At 47.1% G+C, this 18,729-nt stretch overlaps 2 protein-coding genes across 4 annotated transcripts; one reads left to right on the top strand and one right to left on the bottom strand.

The window, feature by feature from the left end:
* The first annotated feature begins 3,276 nt into the window (after positions 1-3,276).
* OVOL2 (ovo like zinc finger 2) lies at positions 3,277-10,218 on the top strand. 2 transcript variants are annotated; one of them, XM_042811063.1, is made up of 4 exons: positions 3,277-3,376; positions 3,771-3,958; positions 5,517-5,706; positions 8,378-10,218. In XM_042811063.1, the coding sequence occupies exons 1-4, from the start codon at positions 3,277-3,279 to the stop codon at positions 8,686-8,688; spliced, it is 789 nt and encodes a 262-aa protein (XP_042666997.1). In that variant the 3' UTR covers positions 8,689-10,218. The 2 variants fall into 2 exon arrangements, with proteins under 2 accessions (XP_042666997.1, XP_042667007.1); XM_042811073.1 differs by lacking the exons at positions 3,277-3,376; positions 3,771-3,958 and adding an exon at positions 4,163-4,246.
* A 662-nt stretch (positions 10,219-10,880) lies between these two features.
* MGME1 (mitochondrial genome maintenance exonuclease 1) lies at positions 10,881-18,559 on the bottom strand. 2 transcript variants are annotated; one of them, XM_042811050.1, is made up of 5 exons: positions 18,492-18,559; positions 16,306-16,907; positions 14,889-15,111; positions 14,323-14,455; positions 10,881-13,398 (listed from the first exon to the last, which is right to left on the bottom strand). In XM_042811050.1, the coding sequence occupies exons 2-5, from the start codon at positions 16,841-16,843 to the stop codon at positions 13,264-13,266; spliced, it is 1,029 nt and encodes a 342-aa protein (XP_042666984.1). In that variant the 5' UTR covers positions 16,844-16,907; positions 18,492-18,559; the 3' UTR covers positions 10,881-13,263. The 2 variants fall into 2 exon arrangements, with proteins under 2 accessions (XP_042666984.1, XP_042666977.1); XM_042811043.1 differs by lacking the exon at positions 18,492-18,559 and adding an exon at positions 18,399-18,477.
* Positions 18,560-18,729: the final 170 nt, after the last annotated feature.

Here is an 18,729-nt window from a genome sequence, read left to right as displayed (position 1 = left end):
ACCAGAAAGCACTGTGCATCACTGGCGTGGAGCTCATCCCCTCAGGCTGATGTCTCTGTATTTCTAGGTGGCATGATGATGGCCACGCTCAAACCTTCTGTCTGCAGATAGACCTGTGCCCTCACCACTCCCTTAACAGCAGACAAATGCCTTTGCTTATACTTATTTGCTTCTTTTCCCATGTATTTCTCCCTCCACTCCTTTCCTCTCTGCCCCCTCCAACCCAGTCCCTCCCCTTACTCTCCAGACCCAGGTCTCAGCTCTTGACCTTGCCTTTCCCACTTCCTTTTGGCATTATATGGACCGGCACGGGGCTGGCAGTGAGGACAGCCCTCTACCAAGGACATGAGCCCATCCCCATGCAGGGCTGCATGCGGGAGGGATGTGATTGCGACAGCGTCTCATGGCTGCTGTGCAATGTTTGATCCCATCTTTCTCTTTTCATTCCCAGATGATTTGAGTCAAATGAAGCCCATTTTAGTAGTCAAATATGTAAGGGTGGGTCCCATTGTGCTTTGACCCTACGGGGCGTTTTGTACGTTTAATTTGATTTACACCCAAAATGTTAATATGACGTACCGGATTTTCTCCCACACCCAGCTAAGGCTGAAAATTAAGCAAGGTCCCACAGAAAGGTTGGTACCACGCAGTCTCGTTAGCACTGCTATTTGTTAAGCAGTTACAGTGCTCGGGCTCTGCATGGCTTTTCTCCCACAGCTGATGGGGAAGGACGGAAGCTGCCCTGTGCCACATCCATGGGGCTGCTTTGCTGGGGGGAGGCACAGCCCCAGGGTACTGCTTATGGCACCACATGCATTTGCCTACAATGATGTTTGCGGGGTCATGCTGAGAGCCTGCTCCCCATGCTCCTCTGTGTTGAATAACAGCATGAAGAAGCTTGCCCATCACCACCATGGTGCCCTGGTCCTCTTGCCTTGCCAGAAGCTGCAAGACCACCAATGCTGGGCACACTGCAGCCCTGACCACTCATTAGGGCTCCGGAACTGGCCATAATTATAATTCCTGATTTAGCCATGTGAGTGAGTGCACACATGGTGTGGAGCACCCAAAGGGAGCTGAGTATGTCCTCCGGTACCTTACTGAGTGGGGACCTCAAAGCAGGGATTGAAAAAGGCAAGAGCATGATGAAGCAGTCCCAGAGAGCTCTTGGTACAGGGGTGCTGTGATTAATGACATTTGCTGCCTCTTTTGGCTTAAAAGACAAGGAGTGGTTAAAATAAAAGAAACCTCAAGTCGAAAGCCTTGCAAAAAATCAATTAAAACCTGTGTAGTTTTATCCTGACCTGGAGCAAAATCTCAGACATAACAGAGAAATCACTTAGCCTTAAAGAGAAGGAAAGGAAGAGCGTTCCTCGTGGTATCGCTGAGGTGCCCTGGGGCACACTGGGTTCCACCTCCCCTGGCACCACAGGTCCTGCAGTCCCTGTGTGCTGAGCTGCCCTGGGTGGCTGGGGGGGTGACGGTGGCACTGAGGAGAACAAAGCTGGGCACTGTCCCTCAAAGGCAGCTCCTTGGAGAGGGCTTCTCAGCTCTTCCCTCTGGGCGCTCTCAGCAATGGAGGCTGTGAAGACAGGTGGTGATGCTCTCCTGCCTCACTTCTACCAAACCATAGAATCACAGAATTGTTCAGGTTAGAAAAGACCCAAAGATCACCATGTCTGACAGTCAGCTCATCACCACCACTAACCACGTCCTTCATCTCCAAATTTCCAACACCTGCCTCGGCATCCTCTGCTTGTGTTCGATCATGAGAATAAATGTTTCCTAATATCCAATCTGAACCTCCTCTGGTTCAGAGGACCTCCAACTGAAGGCCATCACCTCTTGTCCTACCACTGTTACCTGGGAACCCAGGCCAACACCCACCTGGCCACAGCCTCCTTTCAGGCAGCTGGAGAGAGCAATAAGATCTCTCCTGAGTCTCATCCAGACTGCACCATCCCAAAGAGCAGCTCCCATCTGGGTGCTCCATCCTTAGCCCACAAGGGGCTTCAGTCCCACTGGGGACATGAATTGAACACAGATCTTCAATTTGGACGTTTCATTTGGAGGCACGTCCTTTTCAGAACCTTCAGGTTTGGCTCTCAACACCAAATCCTTACCCTGGTGGAATCAGCAGCAAACCCACCCTGACCCCCCTCCTCCTCCCTCCCATCATCTCCCTGTGGCATTTTGCTCTGGGAGGAACACGGCAACCTTGAAGGAGAGCGATGCCTGGAGGCCCCTTGGCACAGGGCAGCGCCATGGAGATGTGCGGGGAGGAAGGACTGCGCGGTGCCAGGCGCAGGGCAGGGAGCACCCAGAACGCTGTTCGGTGCTCAAGGACACACCACGCGCGGGGCTTTGCTGCGCTCAGAGGCTCTTCAACGCTGTTTTGTGGGTTTTCTTCTGTTTCTTTTGCTTCCTTCCCCCCAACCCGTCCTCTTTTCTTTTGTTTCGTTTCCACTTCGGGAAGAGGAGAGAGGACAAGAGACAATTAAAAAAAAAAGGGAGGGGACGAGGGGCGAGAAGTGAAAAGTCGGAGGCCTTGACACGTTTTTTACTTTAAATAAATGAATAAAACAGAATAAAGCTTTTCCATCTTTTGTTGTTGTTTCCTTCTCGCTCGCAGAAGGAAAGCCGGTGGTGAAGCTGAGTAACGCCGAGAGCCGCTCTCCTGCCCGCTGTCGCCCCGAGGGCACGGCTGCCCCGCACAGCTCCGCTCTGCTGGCTCTGCCCCGCACCGCCCCGAGCAGCCCCGCACACGGGGCCGGGGGCACCGCCGCTCCGGGCTACGGGAGGGTAACGGCGAGAGGTTCCCCCCGACTCCTCGTGAGCTTTTTTTATTTTCTTTTCTTAATTTTCAGACGTTAAATTCTTTTGCAAACATTCATGCCTTAGGAAGGGCTGGAACAAAGCTCAGCTGCTCCAACCGGTCGGACAGGTAAGCAGACTTGTTGACACCGTTATGTTTGCAGCACGCATGCTCCTTCCCAAGTTTCCTGGTGCATTTTTCTATTCCACCTTATGAAACTTTCCCCCCCCTCCCTCTGCCCCCCCACCCTTTCCAGCCACCCCTCCCCTTCCCCTCCCCGCTCCTCGCGCGGCTCTGCCCCGGTGCGTGCGGTCCCGCTCCCCGCGCACGGCTGCGCTGCGCCCCGCCGGGCTGCGGCCGGCCCGGCCCCGGCAGCGCTCCTGTGCGCCGCACCGATCCGCGTGTGCCACACCGCTCAGCTCAGCTCAGCTCAGCTCCGCGCCGCGCCCCCCGCCCTCGCCATGCCCAGAGCCTTCCTGGTGAAGCGGCGCAGCCCGCAGCCCGCCGTGCGCAGCTGGGCTGGGCTGCCCGACGACGAGCGCGCCGACACCTACATCCCAGGTAAGGATCCGTCGCTCCGCTCTGAGCCCCTCGGGGCCACGGGACCCCAAATAACGGAGGAGGGCGGCCCCATTTCGCCACCGGGACGCCGCGGGTGGGGAGGGCGGCGGGGGAGGTGGGCGGCGGGGGGAGGGAAGGGAAGGGCCGGGGGTGTCCTCCCGGTCCCCCCCCTTCCCTACTCCTCCTCCTCCTCCCCGCCGCCTGTCCTTGCCCGGGGTATAACGGGAAGGCGGCGGAGCTGCGCCCGTTTGAACTTTGGGACCGTTCGTTGTTTGAGTTTCCGATCGCGGAGAGAACCTCCCCCACCCCCTCAACCCGAGGGCTCTCCCGCGGGTTCAGCGCCGCGGCCGCCCCCAGCCCGCTCCATTTGTCTCCCCATCCTCACCCGCCACAGGCGGCCTCGGCTGCGCCCCGGGCTACGAAGACAGCTGCAGCCTGGAGAGCAGCGGCAGCAGCGGGACGCGGGACCCCGATCTCGGAGACCCCCCAACGCCGCAGGCGGCCCCGGAGGAGCTGGGCGCGCCCGGGGGGATGCTGCTGGATCTGGCCGTCAGGCGCCCCGCCGTCAGGTCGAAAATCAAGGTAACGGCCCCGCGCACTTTGCCTTCTCGAGCCCTGCCCCGCCGCGCCGCTCCTGGCTCCGGTTCCGCGCGGGTGGGCCCCGCTCCTCGGCACAGAGCCTCCCGCAGAGCCCCGTTCCGGGCGGGGAGCACGGGGCGCTGCGTGGGTCGTCCCGCTCCCCACCTTCCTCTCGGCTTATCGAGAGACGGGCCCTGACCCGGGGCTGCACAGGGCCGTCCGCACCTTAGAGGGGAACCGCGGGCCGAAGAGAAGGAAGCTCTTATCTCCCCGTTAGCTTCGCTGCTGCAGGTAGGAGCGATGATAGGCTCGATCCCGTGGCAGAGCCGGCGAGGCGAGGCTGCGCTTTCAGTCCCAAGAGAGGTGGTGGGATGTAGGGCACAGGGGGGATGCAGGGTGCGGTGGGATAGTCGGTATGGAGGGATGCAGAATATGGGATACAGGACATGGCGGGATGCAGGATGCAATGGGATGCGCTGGGCTGAGCGCTGTCCATCCAGGAGCACCCCGGCCGCCCCCGTGTTGGGGCGGAGCTGCGTTACCCAGGGGCCGGTTCTCACCGCGTTAAGCCTTGAGCGCTGCTCTGCGGACCGAGCTGTAAGCATTCCCACAGTCCGTGGTGGGGTTGCGGCGGTGCAGCCATCACTTCATGTTTTTCCACCCCTTACGTGCAGCCAGGATGAGGGGGAGCCCCACCTGTTGCCCGCACACGCTTTCCCCTCTGCTGCTCCTCTTGTTTCATAGAAACCCCAAGTGCTTTTTCACAGAAACCCCAGACTGTTCCTCTCGCTTTGACTTGAGCCCATTTCTTACAACTTAGCCTGCATGATTTGCAAAAGATACAGCCCAGTCCACGAGAACAGATCTGTGCTCAGCTCTGTTTCTGCAGCGCTGGGTTTTCTGCAGATGCCACAGAAACTTGCCGGGAGCCCCTGAGTGCTGACAGCGTGTGCGTGCGGTGCTGCTGGCTGGAAGGGCTGGCGGCAGCTGCACTGAGCATAATTAAAATAATGGCCGGGCATTTGCATAGGAACCTTCCTTGTGAGGAACGCTCTTCCTCAGAGCTGAATCATCCGTGTCTCCCTCCGTCAGGTTGGGTTGTGGAGCTGGCACAACAATTTTAGTAGTAGAAAGGCGATTAACCTGTAATAACAGCCTCAAATGAATTAACGAGCGAGGGGGGCTGACAGGAGATCAGGGCCATTGTTGTAGGCTCCGCTGAGTCAGCACAGCCTGACTTTGTCTCACCACATCACCTCTGTGGGCAGAAACACCGCTAACCCCGGGCGCTTCGGTGGGAAATAGCGATGTTTGCAGGGAGACGTCAGCGCACGGGAGCTACTCTGAATGGGACGCCGTGCCGCGTCCTGGCACGTGACAGAATCGTTAAGGTTAGGAAAGATCACTAAGATCATCGAGTCCAGCCCTCAAGCCATCACCACCACGCCTGCTAAGCCACGTCCCTCGCTGCCACACGAGCAAGCCCTCCCCTTCCACTTTTGGTTCCGTTCGGGCTTTGCCATGCCCGCAATCCACTCACCCGGTCTCTCCCGTTCCCCAGTTCACCACAGGCACCTGTACCGACGCCGCCGTGCACTCCTGCGAGCTGTGCGGCAAGGGCTTCCGCCTGCAGCGCATGCTGAACCGGCACGTCAAGTGCCACAGCCAGGTGAAGAGGCACCTGTGCACCTTCTGCGGGAAGGGCTTCAACGACACCTTTGATCTGAAACGCCACGTCCGGACCCACACCGGTGAGACGGCGGCGGGATGGGTGCGAGAGGACGGGCCGAGGGTAACCGGCGGGGTGGGAGCTGCGCGGGCGCCGAGTGAAGGCGTTTTGCCCTCTAGAGGAAACGAGCAGCAGTTTCTTCCATCGCGCTGCACCGCCACAGGCTTTTCTGTGGAAAGGGGGCACTCAGGGGTCAGTTTTGGCATCTGGAGGAGGCACCGTGGTGTATGCTGTGCTTCTGGGTTCTTCTGGGAGACCGTGCGATGCATTTGGTGCCTGCTGAGCCCAGCAAGCAACACGCATGGCTTCTGCTGCACGACACAGCTTGAGCCAACTGGGAGCTCCAAGGCTGTGCTTCAGCCGCAGCCATTCAAATGTCAGGGCTGGGGCCCAGCTGCATTCTGAATGAGCTCAGGTGGAAGCAAACCATTTCAGAGCCTTTTGCTAACCTGGAAGAAGGATGCTCTCTTTTGGTTTCCTTTTCTTCTTTTTTCTTCCTAAGTGAAAGCAATGGGACGAGCACACATCAAGCCCACCTCCACCACATAGGGCACTCTGTAAAGCCAGGCTGCTCGCACCAGGAGCCTTTCCATTCCCACCATGGGGCACCTGGTAGTCTCTGCCTCTCCCAGGCATGTTCCACCTTTCTGCATTCGCTGCTCCCTCCAGGACTGCTCTGCAATGCCCTTTTCTTTGGCATATAGGATTAGGCAGAATTAAGCAGGTGCATGGCTAGCAGCACAAGTCTGTTGGTAGACAGGATTTGTTCCTTATCAGTAGATGTCACGAAAACAACGCTGCCCATTTTGATGAGAGAACGTTGGCCAGGACCAGTGTTCTGGGCTGGTTTAGGTTTGCCAAGTGGACAGGAAATCTTCCAACTGAGAACAACGGGCTGTGCCTGAAGGGCAGAGCCAATGCGTCAGGAAGAGGTGGTGTTTTCTACCCAAGTCCTCTTCTTTGGATTCAGAAACTCACCTTGCTTAGGGCAAGGTCTCTGACCAGAAGCCATAGGCATCTGTGCTGTGGCTGGGACAGCTGAACTCAACAGTCAGGATTGAACTGATTTTGTAAAACTGTGGAGGAAGAAGGATCTGGAGTGAACAGAACTGAAACACTACAGTCCACGTCAGGTGACTTACAGTTAAACTGTCCCCAAATTTAATCAGAGAAATCCAGCGTTACCATTTCTCCTCTCCAGCATAAAGCCAGGCTAAGCACAGGCTGTGCTTTTTTCTCTAGGGTTTGCTTTCCTGAATTTGGTGTTCCAGTGGAAATTGCTTGCAGCCAGATGTAACAGTGGAACAGCCAAATGTGCTAACCCAGGTGCATGGCACATACAGAGTTCAACGTTAAGTAACTCACATGCACAGTAAAATGAAATCGTGAAATGATTCAAAAGTAATGGAGAAGCACAGACCCTGGTCAGCTGCCATAAGTGCAGACCCACACTGATGGTGGGTGAGCATAAAACCACACCCAAAATACTGTTTGTAACGGATGTGTTTTTTGTTTGTGAATTCTGAGAAAGATTTGGAGTTTCTCTCCAACTGCAGCTCAGTGTAACTGAAGCCACTGGTGCAGTCTCACAGCAGTAGGTGTTAGGAAATTAACACTTCAAGTTTGACAGTTCTAACACTTTGGAATAAACTCCTTGCCCAAGACTTGCAAAAATGCAATCAAGATGCTTTTGATTGGAACTCCCAATTAGTTGGGATTTCTGGTAACAAGATTCCAGCAAGTAAATGGCAAACTTAACACAGTTCGATGACTAATTTAACACCATGGGAACATGGCAGCTTTGCTCTTCACCGTTCCTTGCCTATTGCTCACTGATACATACTTTTATCAAAGCGGGCTTGGGATAGCACGTTGTATCAGCTTTAAGGCTGGCCTTAGTACTGAGCTGCTCTGTAGTGAGAAAAATCACACACCATGTTTGGGTTTTTCAAGTGTTGATAAACCCCCAGGTGTTCATCCACTGAGCACTGAGGAGCTATTGTTGTTAAATCAGTTGATTGGTGATAAAGTGGATACTCTTCTCTGCTTTTTATAATGAAAGTATTCAGGCATTCAAATCACAAGCCACTCGTGTTCTTCCTCCTCCAAGAGACACACAGAGACTTTTTTCATCTCAGTACACTATTTTGTAGAACCCAAGCCTGTAATCACAATAATTAATACTCTATCTTATGAAAACACTCTTGCTCATTGGAAGCGCTGTGATCTCTGTATGTCCACGTTAGGCAGCCATCCACTGAAGAGTCACTAAAAGAGGATAATTACTTACCAAGACACAAAATTTCGTTCATTACAAGCAACAAAATGAGCAGTTAGCTAAAACCAACAGCTCTATATAATCACAGAACTAAAATTTTAAGTCAGGTCTTCAAAGGAATAAGTGTTGCAAGAATAGATAACTGTTTCTTCTTTGGGACCAAAGCTGTGATGGCCACCAATCAGCTTCAGCTCCTGCTTCCATCTCCTCAAAACATTTATACTCTCCTAAATATATCAAACCACTTGTGATTTTGGCCTAAAAGTAAAATGTTCTATTCACAGTTTCTTGGGCTAGCAGCTACTTAGTGGTAGATGTCTGCTTGCTATCTAAGAAGACAGCCTTGCTTTCAGCTGATTTCTTGGCTATAATAAATGTAAACTAGAAAAACAATGACCCTCTTTTGGCATTGTAGGAATTCGTCCTTACAAATGTGAGGTTTGCAACAAAGCATTTACCCAGCGGTGTTCCCTGGAATCCCACCTCAAGAAGATTCACGGAGTGCAGCAGCAATACGCCTACAAACAGAGGCGGGACAAACTGTACGTGTGCGAGGATTGCGGCTACACCGGCCCCACGCAGGAGGACCTGTACCTGCACGTCAGCAGCGTGCACCCCAGCAGTGCCTTCCTGAAAAAAACCTCAAAAAAACTCGCAGCGGTCTTGCAAAACAAACTGAGCCCTGTCCTGCAGAGGAACTCCAAAGATGACGACAAAGATGAGTAACGCGGTGGATTACAATGGTCTGCAGGAATGAAGTTTACACGTAGGACTACATATATATTATTTTTTTAAAAAACTATTTTGAAATAAATCCCTGAAAGAAAAGGGATACTTTTGTTAATGGGACTCTCTTGATACTGGTAGAACCTCGACTTGAAAGAAATATTCCCACAAATCATACAAACGTCAGACTTTATCTGGTCAAAAAAATGGAAACCCTAACCCTAAGATGGAGTATTTACTGACCCTGGCATTCAGGTAACCTGACTGCCATTTCAGCTCTCCTACTCATCTGAACGGTGCTGACAAAGAAGCTCACCTTTCCCCAGCACATTTCTTCAAGACAGTAACAGTTACCTCCTGCAAAAATTACTTTTGAGGTGTTTGGGTGAAAGGGGCCACGTAAGAGCAGCTCCTAGTATGCTGTTCTGATGTGCAAAGTTCATTAAAATTGGCTTACAAACAGTACAGGGTATTGGTACTTAAGTTTAAATGTGCAAATAACCTTAGCTCTGCCCCTGTGCAGTAAATGAACAATTTGCAGAGCCGTTATCCAAGATGAGCTGAAACTTTATTTAAAACAACACAGACCTTTTTCCCTCCTAAACTTCCCCTTCCAGCAGAGACTCGCATTCTAGGGACTTCAAGCTGTGAAATCATTTCAACCTATTTAGATGTAAGTGTAACCTTAACGCTGACTTTTCTGGACTCCTCATGCTCACTTGGGAATTGTTACCAAATCCTTTTAACGTAAATCAATACCAAGCCAGAAACCCAAAGAAATCCTTTTAACAATTGAAAGTTATGTATTTTCTGTCACGATGGAGTGTAACTGTGTGTGTATTTTATGGTGTGCGCGGGAACGTGGGTTGTTTAAATTTTTAAAACTCAGGTGCCTGTTCATTAGTACAACAAAGCTGTGCAAAGCAGATAAGAGTGTGACACAGGCTGTCTGCCTCATGAGACGAGTGCAAAGCTGTATGCATAACTGCCCCCTAATCACTGTTAGTTTAGATGGCTCCTAGTAAGACTGATGTTACCAGAGAAAGTGGTGTGCTGATGACAAGGGACGAGTACTACGTCCTTGCTTTTAGGACTCCCCTTATATCCAACACCGTAAATCTCTTCAGAAGCTGCTGCAACCCTTACTGGGCACTCAGGTGTCTAAGTTAGGAAAGACAGGGTGGGGTGGTAACTTCCTCAGCAACAATCCAAGTTACACCAGTCCAAGCACATTTATTCATGTCTCATATCTTAATGGCCACAGCTGCTAAACACAGTTTAGATTAATTTAAATGCTAAACAATTAATGGTTTTCATTGGTAATTTTCCCAATATTTATTTTGGGCTCAAAATAGAAGTATATTTTTGGAAAAATATATCCCACTCTGTACACATTGAAACAAATGCTCTGTATGAGCAATGAACTGTAACTCACCTGGCCAGGACCTTCATAACCATTACCACTTAAATTGTAAGGTTCTGAGTATCTACGTAGGAATCAAAAAAATAAAAAACAAAATCAAACCTCAAGATACCTCAGTCTTGTACAGACATCTCCTTGGGTTCTCACAGGGAAGAGCTTTCAGCAGTTTTCCTGGCGGTATTAGTATTTGATCCAGCACAAATCTACGTGCTTGAGGTACTGAAAATGATGATAATAAAGTGATGCTACTATGTTAAGAACAAACTTCACTGCTGTGTACCAGGAAAGTTTGAAAAATACTTTAATAAACAGTAAACCTAAGGAAGAAAAAGCATCTGAAGTATTTAGAAGATACTTTGCAAAAACTGCTAAGGCTCATGCGCTAATCTCAGCTCTTCTGAGATGGTGCCATTATAACTGAACAGTGTAGTAATACAGATGTCACTTCCCTTAACCCTCACAGTCCAGTCCCAGGCATGACTTGAGTTCAGCTATTGGGAGGGAGTGTCAGCAGAGGCCACCTGAGCAAGTGAGTAGAATTCACCTAACCGCAAAGGATCCGTATGCTTAGCTCTACTGAAACAGCAGCCCTTGGAGCAGTGGCGTAGCAGCTAAAACCATTCCCACCTATTTTAACTGGATGGGGAATTTGTGGTGCTGTGTGTGAGGAGGAGGTAGGTGTTCTTCCCACTGTAGGAACCACTGCTTTTGACTTCCTTCCGTTACCACTGCTAAATGATACCTTTGCCAAAGAACGAGACACGTCGAGGTGGGTCATCTATGTGATTTTAGACAAAGAAAGCATTCACAGCAAAAGAATAATGTAGTGTGTATCAGTACACAGAAGCAAAACTGCCCTGGATGGATAGCAAAGTTCCAACAAACTTGACACTACAGTTGCAGTAACTGCCCTGAACTGTCTGACAGGTTTTTCTACAGAGGACAGATACTCCCTGTAGCAGACGCCTTGGGCATGTCAATTTAACAGTCTGAGAAGCAATGCTAAACTGGTGACAAAGTGGGTCTGAGTTTGCATGGGACTGGCAATAGCTTGTTATGGGACAAAACTGGCAACACCTTTACCTCTTTAGTAGTTTGAGAACTCCTATAGGGATGCCTGAGGCAGCCAGGCTTTCAGAAGTGCTAGACATGAGTAACTTCCACTGATACTGTCTACCTTCCCCTGACTCTCTGATGTTACAAATTAATCCAAGACTTAAAAATAGGTTTACAAACTGGCACTGCTAATGAAGTTGGCAACCTTCCTCAAAGGCTTTTGTAATAAACAAATGAACACAGATGAAGCCAACAGATGCCTATGCTGCCCAGGCTCAACTAGGCCTCATTCAGTAGGAAGCAGGGTGAGGATGAAAACTTACAAAGCTAAGGGACATCTAATGGCTGTCTGATGCACTGATGCAGGAGGCAATCCCATCCCAACGTTGCTCAATTTTATTTATCCAATCCTAATCAACACAGAGTTCAGAACATTTTATCACTGCCTACTTCAGCCCGAAGCATCGTCTCTCTCACTTATGCTGCCCTTCTTTGCATCCACAGAGCTGTCTAACTGACCATCTCCAATGGCACTGACCTACCCACTTGCTCAAATCCTGTGATGTGGAGATGTACTTGCCAAACAGGTAGAACTGAGTATTCACACTGCTTCGTTACAATTAGTCATCTATGAACCCAGTTTCTCAGTCTCCATGTTTGTCTCCTTAGAAATCTAATTAAGCTCAGAGTAATCATGCCGTCACCACATCGTGGTTTGAATAAGCACGGACCGGCACAACCAGCAAAGCTTTATTGCGCAAGTGTTCACAGTTCAGTACTCTACAAGAGTCGAGTATCAAACACAACACAGGCTTACATTCCTTCTGCGGCAAGCTTGCTCATTATTTTTTTAGGTATGGTTCTGGCTGATTTTCTTGAAGCCTGTAAGTCAGTTGTATTTCTATATGTAATCTGCAGCGATATTATGAAAACTCGTGCATGTAAATCAGAGAAAATAAAGAGAATGAGGAAAAGTTTTTCCAGATGTAACACACAAAGTGTTGTCACCTGACATCATGACTTATTCTATGTCTGTAAACTTGACTGTATGAAACAAGCTTCAAATTAACTCCTCTGTTTTAGAACATTTATTCCTCACGTTATTTTAAACAACAAAACAAAGGCAATCTCAAAAAAAAAAAAAAAAGTGCTTTTCAGAATGCCCAGCTTCAAAGTCACAGAAATCTGTGACTGCAAAGAAATCCACTTGCACTGGAAAATGCTTAAACCTGTCACTAGAAATAGTTCTGCATGGGTAGGCTCCTCGTCTGCTCAGACTCACAAGAAAGTCAGGAAAGCTGAAAATAGTTGCAGACTTGCCCTGCGCAGTGTCCATTATCAGCCCACCACCAAAGGCACGCAGCCCATTTACATTTTCACATTTCTCTTCCTTAGCCCATGGGCTTTTTACACAGCCTGTTTTGGAACCTGCAGGAGCTACCAGAAGTAATAAAACTTCCTGTCTTTTAAAACACATGCTAGAAATTTCTATGTGTATCAGTTACAATTCTGCTCCTCTGCTCCTAAGCCACTTCTGTTAAACAAGCAACTTTTTTTGTAATATTTAAAATAAGTACTTATGTGAGCTTTGGTTGTAGTTCATAGTGCAAGTTTTGCATTTGTTGCTGTAAGAAAAAACACAAACAGTAACAGGCCTGTTAATAGATATCTTTGAAATGGGCAAGATCTACCTTGACTGAAACCCAGTCAACAATATTCATTTATTTTTCATTCTCAGAGTCTCAGCTTTTTCTTGAAAACAAAAGGAGGACGATTGAACAGTTTTACTTCATCTAGCTAACTGATGTATAAACCTTCCTACCAACTTCAAATTGTATAGACAGGGAGGGAAAGATATAGGGATGATGCAGGTTCTGCTCTGTCTTGCCACGTCCACTGAAGTCTCCTACAACTTAGACAAGTGTGCATTTCCCATTCTGATTTTTCTTCTTTCTTTCTTTTTTTTTTTAAGGGGAAAAAATGATTGATGCTAACTCGAGTTACTAAGAACAGAATTACTAAATAAAGACTTAAACAAAAGATTTGTGCTTCGGCTCTGTGCTCAGATCACTTGCCTCTGCATAGCTTAGTTTGGGTCAGTTTCTGTCCATGTATTCTTCAAGACGCAAAAGCCACTTATTCCAGTACTGTGAGCAAAGATCTGGATCCATGAAATGTGGATGTGCGGGGCAGCCGTCCTTATAGGCAACCACAATGAGTCCACAATGAACCTACAGTTAAAAGCAGAGGGCTGTTAGAGATTGAACATTAATATGCAACTTCAATCAGTAGTTTTAGCAACAGGACCTCACTGCAAAATACCATCTTAGATCTTAACATCTCAGAATGGTCAGAGTTGGAAGCCACCTCCGGGTCTGCCTGCTCCAGCAGGGACACCCAGAGCTGGGTGCTCAGAACCACATCTGAGGGATTCCAAGGAGGAGCCTTCACAACTTCTCTGGGCAGCCCATGCCAGTGCTCTGGCACCTGTACAGTGAAGTGCTTTCTGATATCTTAAATAAGAAACATTTAATTTGTAAGAAATACGTTCTGAAATACTTCATACTTGACAAACAGCTGTAATATCCAAACCTTAAGGAAGGTGAAGAGAAAGTGGTAGGAATCAGAATAACAGAATCCTTCAATTACCTCCTATATTGCACTTTAAGGATCTGCTTCACATTTTGCCCCTTCAAAGCTTTGGGTCAAGCAGGCCTGGCTACAGTTACCTTTGGAGTCTTAAGAGCATCACATGACATGAGCAATACCTTCCCATCCCATTTCCCTGTTTGCATGCTCTTTTGTTTTATTTCTTCTTTCTTTTCCTAGTCCTGACACAAGATAAAACTACACAGAATGAAGCACCAAGGACTCACAAAATACCAATCATTACAGCTTTACTGGACCTTCTAGGACACAATTGTTCCCACTGAACAGGGCTTTCCTTAAAATCAGACAATATACTATGGACAAGCCATGGCAGCAGGAAGAATAGTAGAATTATTTTGCAGTAAAGTTGTATGTCAGTTTAGCCTGACCTAAGACAGGACTGGTTACAAATCCTAACAACAGTTCATGCTAAAAGCAGTAAGAGGGGAGAAATGAAAGGAACACAGGCACTACTGCTTGTCTTGGCTGGCAGCAGACTTACTGACCTGGAAGTCATAATTGGCATCATGATTTATGGCTCCAATATATGCTGCAACTTGCAGTGGGTTGTCAAAAGTATTCTGCAGAAATGGCTTTGGTTTCTCTGATGTCTTCCAGTCAATCACACATAACTGTCCTCTGCATAAGACAAGAGAGAATGTATCAGCTTAACTTCACTCACAGCAGGAAACAAGGTATAGCACAGCAAAAGAAGTCATATCACTTTCAACCCATTTCCACCCAAAGTCATGCTGCTCATTATTACTTCCAAGCTAAGAAAATCTTCCCCTTGCTGGTGGTTTAAATCTCAAAAAAAGACTTCCTGCAATTCCTGGTAACTGCCCTGCTCACACTCTGGTCAAAAACAAATCCTCCACAAGGCACTATAACAATTCTGTCAGCAGATTCACCTCTGAGTCCTTCCATTTCACCCTTCTTGAATATCCTTCTAGCTCCCCCTCTGTAGCTCACCAACACACTTGCTCCATCACAGGACACAGCTCCCCACATGCCACATAACACCACACAGCAGCTGGACATTATTTGGCTTCTTAGAGAACCAGCACCTCACCGATACTTAGCCACGCAGTCTACCAGGCCCAGATACTGAAGAGTTTCATGCTGAACTGCACTTTCCAGAGCTTTAACTTCACTGATATCTTTTAGGACATGTTGCACGCTTGATAGGTAGCCAGAAACAGCAGAGTCTTCTCCTTGCTCCTTAACAGCCATCTCTTCAGGCAGAAATATAGATTCCAAAGCTGCATGAAAAAGCTCTCCCTGGAGGAAAAGATCTAGGAAAGATGCAACATTTTAGGCAGTATATATAATATGTGGCAAGCATGCATAATAGATATTTTACAAAGTAACTCTTAAACTAGCCACCTTTTAATACTGAAGGCTTAAGGATGTAGGGCAGGGAATACAGTAAGACAGCAAAATAACTATCAAGAGAAATTCTCTCTCATATTAATGCTTACTTTACTTTGTTTTGGTTTCATTAATTCCACAGAAAGAAAATAAGAACTTGACTGTTTAGTCAATGGCATTATTGTACTGTGTATTCCAAATGAGAATTTCTGTAAATTTAAAAACATTATTCTATGTTTCTCGTCACATTTGCTTTCTATGTTGTACAGGTTCACTTGAATGGAACAAATCTGAAGTGGATGGGCATAGTTCTGTACAGTAAGGGCTTATCTCAGAAATGTTGCAGAGAAGAATAATTTTAAATAGCTGTATCAGGTTTGTGTCTGTTTTACCTAGTAAGCTTATTCAGTCAAGTGCTTAGTAACTGAGAAGAGCATAAAGAACGATATACAGTTTTCCAAAGAATAACTGTTCAAGTAAGGAGAGCTAGAGGGTATTTACCAGCCTTTCTGCAAAAGGCATTATGCTCCATGCCTCCTCTGACTGTCTTCAGCCCTACAGCTTGAGGGAAGTCACTTTTGTATGCGACTTCATTAAATGAGAACCTCTAAAACCTCTGAACTTCATGGAAGAAGCTGTATATACCATATATACACGGTTTCTGATGAACTTCAGCATATACAGCAATATGTGCGGTCTTCTGAACAATCAGGACGATATAATTTCAGAATGCTTCTTTTCACCTAGTTATAAAATACCTTTGTATCTCCAAACAGGCTGAATAAATTCAGCTGGAAAACATATATTTGTAAAGAGAAAGTAGCAAACAGAGAAACAGCAGAGGCAGATAGGATAGAGCAAAGGAGTCTACAGTGTAATTCTATTTTCCCCGCTCATTTCCGGATCAGTTTTAACAGTCCTCAAACAAAGATTAGAGTTTACACTGACAACATGTGCCCTCATAATATACTCTGACCTCTGAAATTGAAACAACTTAATGGATTTTCAAAACACTCAACTTCTAGAACCAGACATTGCAGCAATGCTAGTCTGGACAGTTGTCACCATTGGGACACACCATTGCTTCTGCTTTGTCACCACACCATGATAAGACTTACTTTTAGTATACTCTTCAAAACCATCTTTCCCAAGTTCCAGTATCATTTTTTGCTTCCATCTTTCTAGATAAAAGGCCTGCTGTGGAGAGATGGTCTGTTGAAGAATACGGGTAACACTGGGTATTTTGTTTTTTTGTAAAGCAATTTTCATGGGGCGGTTTGAATTGCTGCTCACAAGCGAAATTGTCTTTTTGGGATTTATTAGAGAAACCCAATTCTTAGGAGTTTTTGTTTCAACTTTATTTGAAGATTTACGTTTAAGCGGTTGTCCATATAATAAATTGTCTTCTTCAAATATTGTCTCTGGTGTTTGAGCACTGGCTTTGTAAGATGTAACAGAGCATACCAAGCTTTTGTATTTTTCCTGGTCAACTTGTTCATAACTGTTTGCTTTTTTCTTCTTGCTATAAAGATGAGCAGAGGTAGCCAGACACATATATGGGAACTGCTTTTGGTAAAATTGTGGCTGAAAAAGCATTTCCAGTTTCTCAGATTTCCGAGCCAGTAGCTGTAGGAGTTTCATTCTGATGAGAAGCATCTGTGAGCAACTATAGTTTTCTTCCTTCTGTTAGGACTGGTCTGTAGGCTATCATAATTTCCCCCTGTAGAAAAATAAATTTGTTATTTCCAAAGTCATAAAACACATAACTATCAACCTATTTTTGCCTTTTGCCAAATAAAAATCTGCTATGGTGCCTTCATACACTTAATGCCATCAAAACTCCTTTAGATTACTAACACAATAACAGAAAAAACACATTAGCAATGAAACAGAAAACAATTCTGAAAAGAACCAGTGCTGGCTGGCAGAACTGGAATCAGCAAACATAAAGATGTTTCCAGTACCAAAAGGAGCAAAAGAGGATGCTCTTACAGCAACAATATCATGAAACTCAACAATGATTTGTAACAAACAGTCCTAAAAGGGGCAGGGGAAAACAACACAAATATGCCTATAAACATAACTAAAATAAATACTTGAATTGTGTAATTTAAATCAATACTACATAATTGCAGAATTGATTCTCCCACTCAAAGTTATGTGATTACCACCACAAAGATCTCTGCCATCTATCCTGTGCAAACAAAGAATAGGAGCAACACATCACCAAGCAACATTAGCATCTTGCTTTAAAACTCTTCTATTTCACCACACTTCTTATACAGCACTTCACACAGCACCCAAATTGTGGGCAACACAGACAGCAAAAAATATGATAGGAGTTGTTTTGCATGGACAGATCCTGAACTCATGTGGAACTGCAGGGGCAGCAAAGTGTGGGTGCAGGAATCTGTTGCACAGAACAGCTTGCAAAAAAAATGGGGCTATACCAGCTGCAGCTGTTTAGATCAAGGAATCTTGTAACAAAAGGATGAGACCTTGGACTCCGTTCCCATAAATACTGTTCTCGATCTACGAAGGACAAGACCTTCCAGCTGTAGAAGCTTAATCAGGAGTAAGCAGACACACTGTAGTTTTTCTTCACTGGCTTCACTTTTTCACACTGATTCTGTATGGTTTAGGCAAATAATAACTGATCTAACAAAAAGCTAACATAAAACATCAAGGTTGCAAACAGCATGTGACCTGATGCAAAATTAACTTGCCAAAAGCAAATTTAAACCTGGACAATTCCATAAGATTAATCAGAACTTTGTGTCACGTAGTGGCATTTCTGACCCAGGACCAGGAGCACTACGGCTAGCTATGCAGCACAAACTCAACCCGAGACAATAAAACACAAACCAGCGCAATAGTATCTAAACTTGCAGCTTCTCAGAATATTGTTTGATGACCATTACTCTGCTCACCCAAGCCTATCGATCAGAACAGAATAAACAATGGATCAACCACTGCGTATTTGTTATACTAGTCAGCGCATAAAAAAATAATTTACCAGACTGGAAAAACAAAGCAGAGGAAAAAAAAAAAAAAAAAAAAAGGCTTAAAGTAAAGAAAAAAGCTTCCTTGAGCAATCCCAGTTACAGCACCGAATCCCCGAAAGGATGGCACAGCAGCCATTCAACCACTCTCCCTCAGCGAACCCCATGAGAGCCTTCTCCCCTCCCTACCGACCCCCGCACAGCCTCACCCCGCTTCCCCCGCGCTGCGGAGCGCGGCGTGTGCCCGCTAAGGCCCCCAGCCCGTTCTCGTTTCCTCAGAACGAAGCGCCAACCGCCGCTACCTGCGCGCCACGCTTCCCGCCGCCGCCTGCGCGCATGCGCGACAGCAGCCTCCCTCAGAGCCCACGCGCTTGCGCTTCGCGGCTTGTCCAATTCGTAGTTCTTCCCCGCCGCCAGCCCTTTCCCACCGCACCGGAGACACTCGGCGATAAATCCCACGGTATCTGTTCTATCTTCCTCTCTGTTGGGTTTTTGTTGCTTTTGTAAAGCTCCCCAAATCGTGAAGAGAAAAAAAAAAAA

The sequence above is a fragment of the Centrocercus urophasianus genome, unplaced genomic scaffold (genome assembly GCF_019232065.1).
Source record: "Centrocercus urophasianus isolate 14NV4802_14NV808 unplaced genomic scaffold, USGS_Curo_1.0 seq_10, whole genome shotgun sequence".
NCBI lineage: Eukaryota > Metazoa > Chordata > Aves > Galliformes > Phasianidae > Centrocercus > Centrocercus urophasianus.
The sequence above is the reverse complement of the archived record's forward strand: the minus strand, read 5'-3'. Positions and strand labels throughout refer to the sequence as shown.

Coding starts and splice junctions, on each gene's coding strand:
- OVOL2 (XM_042811063.1), top strand. CDS start 3,277: ATGCCCAGAGCCTTCCTGGTGAAGCGGCGCAGCCCGCAGCCCGCCGTG. Junction 3,377..3,770: donor CGCCGACACCTACATCCCAG/GTAAGGATCCGT, acceptor CACCCGCCACAG/GCGGCCTCGGCTGCGCCCCG. Junction 5,707..8,377: donor CCACGTCCGGACCCACACCG/GTGAGACGGCGG, acceptor TTGGCATTGTAG/GAATTCGTCCTTACAAATGT.
- MGME1 (XM_042811050.1), bottom strand. CDS start 16,843: ATGCTTCTCATCAGAATGAAACTCCTACAGCTACTGGCTCGGAAATCT. Junction 15,112..16,305: donor TTTTGAAGAGTATACTAAAA/GTAAGTCTTATC, acceptor CATCTTTCCTAG/ATCTTTTCCTCCAGGGAGAG. Junction 13,399..14,322: donor ATGCCAATTATGACTTCCAG/GTCAGTAAGTCT, acceptor TTTTAACTGTAG/GTTCATTGTGGACTCATTGT.